At 45.5% G+C, this 7,085-nt stretch overlaps 1 protein-coding gene across 1 annotated transcript; it reads right to left on the reverse strand.

Moving 5' to 3' along the window:
* Window positions 1-426: 426 nt before the first annotated feature.
* LOC106606457 (dexamethasone-induced Ras-related protein 1) lies at window positions 427-2,032 on the reverse strand. The gene is made up of 2 exons (XM_014202666.2): window positions 1,665-2,032; window positions 427-1,449 (listed from the first exon to the last, which is right to left on the reverse strand). The coding sequence occupies exons 1-2, from the start codon at window positions 1,921-1,923 to the stop codon at window positions 920-922; spliced, it is 789 nt and encodes a 262-aa protein (XP_014058141.1). The 5' UTR covers window positions 1,924-2,032; the 3' UTR covers window positions 427-919.
* Window positions 2,033-7,085: the final 5,053 nt, after the last annotated feature.

Raw genomic sequence — 7,085 nt, forward strand, 5'->3', positions numbered from 1 at the left:
TAAATATCGGGGGGGCGAGTTGGGGGGGTGGGGTCAAATTGGTCTGAAATAAACTGGCCAGCTGAATCCAGGTAAAGGCTTTGATCCCTTATTAATGTCACTTGTTAAATCTACTCCAGTCAGTGTAGATGAAGGGCAGGAAACAGGTTAAAGAAGGATTTTTAAGCCTTGAGACATGGATTGTGTATGTGTGCCACTCAGAGGGTGAATGGGCAAGACAAATTACTTAAGTGCCTTTGAAAGGACAGGGTGCAACTCACTATTAGGAAGGTGTTCTTAATGTTCTGTACACATAGCGTACTTCAAAATGAATTAGGTTATAGGCAATACTTTAAAACTGTAATTTCACTGACAAGGCCTCAGAATATCCTTATTTACCATCGATGTTATTATACAAGCACAAAAAAAGGATGACAGACATGGTAATACAGTTGTCAAATGGTTTTATTTTCTCTTTATGTTTCTTTCTTTGTGAAAAGTAAACGATGACAGAATAATAAATATACATTTATAGATTTGTTCAGAATGCAATTAGCTTCAAGTTCATTTCCATGTAAAAAAAATAATGAAATGCTAAATGTAAACAAGAGCCACCCCATAGGTAAATGCTACATTCTCCATGCAGTAGAGGCAGATTTTACAGCATGTAGTTGACAAGAATAGGCTACCTCACTGTAGGTTCTCTAAAGCTACATCTCTTTTGAGAGTCCTGACTCCACAGGGACATTTCTGACGGACTGACCATGTCATGCACCCTCTCGGCGCGTCCTGGCATGGTTTGGGATACACACCCCTTGCTGTCACTGCGCACTGGGGTGCTGTGTTATCCTGAACTCCGCACACTGGCGAGAAGACTGGCGGGTATCATACCTATCGTTGTATTTCGTTACAGTTATCCTGCACATTGTCAGTAAATTGCTTAGCTGATGGTGCAACTCTGTTTACTCTGTCCGCCGCCGATAGCTTTCTCTTTTATGTACCTCAAGTCACTGTGCACGCTTGGTCGGCGCGCGAACGGTTCCACAATCCCGTATGCCTCGCCGTCTTTGAATTTCTTATTTCTGAAAGACTTTCTTCTGCTGTTTTGCAGCACTTCGCAAAACTGTAAGGAAACTTTGCGGTGAGAGTCCGGGCTCATCTCGTTGGGCAGTTTAGCCATGGTAAAAAGAGTCTGAAACATCTGGTCGACGTTAGTGTTCCGTTTTGCAGAGATCTCATAGTAGGCACACTGTTCATCACCAGCCACCAGCTGCTCAATCTCCTCATTCTGAACCTCCCGGTTAAACTCCCGGTCACACTTGTTCCCGCAGATAACGATCGGGACATCCACGTTCTCTTTGGTTTTGTTTTTCAGGCAGGACTTGGTTTCGTAAATTTGACGCTTCAGGCGCTGCACCTCTTGGAAGGAGTCTCTGTTATCCAGACTGAACACCAGGATGAAAACATCACCTGAGGAGAGAGAAATGGAAGGAACATTAATATCACAGCTCAAAAAGTCCATGATTACATTGGCCTCGGTTAAATGTGTACAATAAAACTGTTGCATATAGCATTATTGCATGCATGATTTAAAACATCCCATACATATAATTTCGATGTAGCAATAAAATCCAGTGTTGCTTTCATTCATATTATTTGTTTTGTTAGTTCAGAGTTAAGCTTACCAGTAAGGATAGAGAGTCTCATCATAGCGGGGAAAGGATGGTTTCCAGAGGTGTCCAGAATGTCCAACTGGTACACATCTCCCCGAATGCTGTATAATTTCCTATGAAAGTCCTCGATGGTCGGCGTGTACTGGTCCTCGACTCTTTCGTTCAAAAACCGAGAGATGATGGCCGTCTTGCCAACTTTTGTAGAGCCCAGAATCACCATCCTGTGGCAATTTTTGGCCGGGATGTTAAACTCGTTCTCGGAAGGAGACATGTTATTTTTCTTTTCTCTGCGCACCGACGTGTGTCTTTGGTGCGAAGGCGAGATGGTGAATGCAACCTCTAATAGTCTAGAGAGATATTGTCTGTTTTTAAGCGCTGCTGCTTTCCTGAATCTGAGGAGAGCGCGAATGGGTATATATAGGCGATGCTGACCACTCCTCCTAGGCGCGTCATGCATTACGCATTGGTCTGATGGGAGAAAGTTTGTGGTTATTATTATTCCCTTGTTGTTGCGTCAGTCTGTCCAGTCCGTATGTATGAGCAGGCAGTAATTATATAAACTGCTTAGAGAAAAATAAAACATGATTTATGTGTAAAACAATATAAATATCGGCCTACCTAAAAACTCATACATAGAGAATGTTGTTGTTGCTGAGTTAAATTCATACATACGAATATGTTTATTAACATAATAACCATAGTCCAAAGATGTTTTCATAAATGTTTTCATAAATGCAAAATCATAATATAGTCAATCTCCTCTTTTGGTGGCGACTCAAGGGTCCGACAAAACGGCGTAATCCACCATGGCAATAAAAGGTATTTTGCAAACACAATACCCCTCAAACAGGACAAATACTCAAGATGATAGTATCGTTATTTTGGTAATGATTATTATTATGATGGCCGGTGGGCATTATTGTGTGCCAAGGTTACTACGAATCACAATAGTTCATTTGCATAGGCTTATTTCATGTCAACAACACATTTCACCGTCAACATGAAATGAACATACACTGTCGTTCACTCGGTTTCACGAGACATCTAGCTTGTTGAACGCTGCGGTGAAAGCCATCCGCGTATAGCTCGCGCTGCGTTCTGCAAGAGCGCACCTCCGATTTCGGCCACGTGTTTGTAGACCACTAGATAGCGCTGGAACTAGAAAGGGTTTTTGTTTTGTCGGAGTGGTTGCATACAACTCAACACAATGATCTTGAGGCGAGCACCCCAACGCAGGACAACAGTAATATGCTTAATATCATCAGCAGGAAATCATTGTGGAAATAAAAAATGACCTCCACCTTATACAACATATTATATGTGTATCCACAGGGGCTTCATGTGCATGATAAATACACAAACATGTATCATATCAACCACGTAATTAGACTACTGAGTCACCAATAATTTAAAGGGTTTTGACTCTTGACTCTTTCTCCACACTTGGGTAAATTTACTGAAATTAAGGCCACTAAAGCATGTCTGCATTTTCCAAACAATGTGATGGCAGATTTTGATAATTTGCTGCACCCTAAACTGAATTAAACCTCAGCCTAGTAGTCCAAATGAATGTGACATGGACACCCACTTTATATAACCCTTGGATAGCATGGAGACAGACTCTGGCAGTTGAGGAAACTGAAACTAGCTTAGCTCACACCGTTTTCACAGAGGTAACACATGATCAGTGCTGAGCTCTGGGTAGGTTATATTTGTCTGTGATCTTCTGGTCCCAGTTTTTTAAAAGGTATCTCAGGATTTAGTCTATTGGATAGTATTAAATGCCTATCAAATAGAATGAATAGTACAGGGTCCCCATTCAAGTCAACGATTTGTCCCTTCTATTCATTCTATTTTTATGCAGTTAATCCTATCCGATAGGCCTGAGGTCAAGGTAGTGAAACAGCCATCTCACAGGGGGCAGTAGGCCATCTCACAGGGGGCAGTAGGCCATCTCACAGGGGGCAGTAGGTCATCTCACAGGGGGAAGCAGGTCATCTCACAGGGGGCAGTAGGCCATCTCACAGGGGCAGTAGGTCATCTCACAGGGGGCAGCAGGTCATCTCACAGGGGGCAGTAGGTCATCTCACAGGGGGCAGTAGGCCATCTCACAGGGGGCAGTAGGTCATCTCACAGGGGGCAGTAGGTCATCTCACAGGGGGCAGTAGGTCATCTCACAGGGGGCAGTAGGTCATCTCACAGGGGGCAGTAGGTCATCTCACAGGGGGCAGTAGGCCATCTCACAGGGGGCAGTAGGCCATCTCACAGGGGGCAGTAGGCCATCTCACAGGGGGCAGCAGGCCATCTTACAAGGGGCAGCAGGTCATCTCACAGGGGGCAGCAGGCCATCTTACAAGGGGCAGCAGGCCATCTTACAAGGGGCAGCAGGTCATCTCACAAGGGGCAGCAGGCCATCTTAAAAGGGGCAGCAGGTAAATTCACAGGGGGCAGCAGGTCATCTTTCAAGGGGAAGCAGGTCATCTCACAGGGGGCAGCAGGCCATCTTACAGGGGGAAGCAGTTTTCCCAATCAAATGAGTATGGACTCCTGCTGTGTTCAGATGGAGGCAGCCTAGAGGTAACTAATAGGGCTCATCTAAAGATAGAGCAGGAGGTTGTTGGTGACTCAGAAGACTATCAGCAATTTACACACCAACCACCTGGTCTCTGTGCCACCTCCTCAACTTGACTGTGACACTGGTCACTGAATTTAGTGTAGAACATGCATTGCTGTCAATGAAATAATAATTATTTGTAATTTTAGTAAGTCCCTTCATGCACCTTTAATCAAGGTGCGTGTTATACAATGTTCCCTGTATCCAGCAGGCTTATAAATCACACATGCATTTACTGATTAATGGTATAGTGCACTCTGCCACCCTGTGCCCGGCACTGTGGTTTGGTTTATGGCAAGGGGAAGTCACCCCTTCTTCCTTCCCAAACTGCAGACAGTTCCTCTTTTGCTTGTGTGTGTATGTGTCACATTAGTACTTAACCGACCAGGTGAACAGGCCAGGTGGGTGTGTGACTGTGAGTGTGCATGTGTGTGTGTGTGTGTGTGTGTGTGTGTGTGTGTGTGTGTGTGTGTGTGTGTGTGTGTGTGTGTGACTGTGTGTGTGACTGTGTGTGTGACTGTGTGTGTGACTGTGTGTGTGACTGTGTGTGTGACTGTGTGTGTGAGTGTGAGTGTGTGTGAGTGTGAGTGTGTGTATGTGTGTATCTGTGAACGAGTGTCTGTCTGTCTGTCTGTCTGTCTGTCTGTCTGTCTGTCTGTATACAACCCCACAGGAGAGTTTTCATCTGTATTTTTTGTAGCTGTTTACATACCAGCACAGTCAGAGGCTGGCACTAAGACAGCATCGAATGAGCTGTATTCTGCCATAAGCAAGCAAGAAAACGCTCACCCAGAGGTGGCGCATCTAGTAGCCCGGGGACTTTAATGCAAGGAAACTTAAATCTGTTTTACCAAATTTCTATCATTATGTTAAATGTGAAACCAGAAGAAAAAAAACTATGGACCACCTATACTCCACACACAGAGACGCATACTAAGCTCTCCCTCGCAATCCATTTGGCAAATCTGATCATAGTTCTATCCTCCTTATTCCTGCTTACAAGCTAAAATTAAAGCAGGAAGCACCAGTGACAAGACCAATAAAAAAGTGATCAGATGAAGCAGATGCTAAGCTAAACAACGGTTTTACTAGCACAGACTGGAACATGATCTGGGATTCCTCCGATGGCATTGAGGAGTACACCACATCAGTCATTGGCTTCATCAATAAGTGCATCGATTATGTCATCCCCACAGAGACTGTACGTACATACCTCAACCAGAAGCCATGGATTACAGGTAGCATCAGCACTGAGCTAAAGGCTAGAGCTGCTGCTTTCAAGGAGTGGAACTCTAACCCAGAAGTTTATAAGAAATCCCGCTATGCCCTCCGACGAACCATCAAACATGCAAAGCATCAATACAGGACTAAGATCAAATCGTACTACACCGGCTCTGACGCTTATCGGATGTGGCAGGGCTTGCAAACCATTACAAAGGGAAGCACAGCTGAGAGCTGTCCAGTGACACGAGCTTACCAGATGAGCAAAACTACTTCTATGTTCACTTCGAGGCAAATAACACTGAAACATGCATGAGAGCACCAGCTGTTCCGGAAGACTGTGTGATCACGCTCTCCGCAGCCGATGTGAGTAAGACCTTTAAACAAGTCAACATTCACAAGGCCACAGGGCCAGACAGATTACTAGGATGTGTACTGCGAGCATACGCTGACCAACTGGCAAGTGTCTTCACCGACATTTTAAACCTCTCCCTGTCCGAGTCTGTAATACCAACATGTTTTAAGCAGACCACCATAGTGCCTGTGCCCAAGACCACCAAGGTAACCTGCCTAAATTATTTCTGACCCGTAGCACACACGTATGTAGCCATGAAGTGCTTTGAAAGGCTGTTCATGGCTCACATCAACACCATTATCCCAGAAACCCTAGACCCACTCCAATTTGCATACCGCCCCAACAGATCCACAGATGATGCTATCTCTATTGCACTCCACACTGCCCTTTCCCACCTGGACAAAAGGAACACCTATGTGAGAATGCTATTCATTGACTACAGCTCAGCGTTCAACACCATAGTGCCCTCAAAGCTCATCAATAAGCTAAGGATCCTGAGACTAAACACCTCCCTCTGCAACTGGATCCTGGATTTCCTGATGGGCCGCCCTCAGGTGGTAAGGGTAGGTAACAACACATCCGCCACGCTGATCAACACAGGGATCCCTCAGGGGTGCTTGCTCTGTCTCCTCCTGTACTCCTTGTTCACACATGACTGCACGGCCAGGCACGACTCCAACACCATTATTAAATTTGACGATGACACAACAGTGGTAGGCCTGATCACCAACAATGACGAGACGGCCTATAGGGTGAAAGTCAAAGACCTGGCCGTGTGGTGCCAGGAAAACAATCTCTGCCTCAACATGATTTAGACAAAGGAGATGATTGGGGACTACAGGAAAAGGAGGACCGAGCACTCCCCCATTCTCATCGACGGGGCTGCAGTGGGGCAGGTTGAGAGCTTCAAGTTCCTTGGTGTCCACATCACCAACAAACTAACATGGTTCAAGCACACCAAGACAGTCGAGAAGAGGGCACGACAAAACCTATTCCCCCTCAGGAGACTGAAAAGATTTGGCATGGGTCCTCAGATCCTCAAAAGTTTCTACAGCTGCACCATCGAGAGCATCTTGACTGGTTGCATCACTGCCTGATATGGCAACTGCTCGGCCTCTGACCGCAAGGCACTACAGCGGGTATTGCGAATGGCCCAGTACATCACTGGCGCCAAGCTTCCTTCCATCCAAGACCTCTATACCAGGCGGTGTCAGAGGAAGGCCCTAAAAATTACCAAAGACTC

Source organism: Salmo salar, chromosome ssa06 (assembly GCF_905237065.1).
Source record: "Salmo salar chromosome ssa06, Ssal_v3.1, whole genome shotgun sequence".
Lineage (NCBI taxonomy): Eukaryota > Metazoa > Chordata > Actinopteri > Salmoniformes > Salmonidae > Salmo > Salmo salar.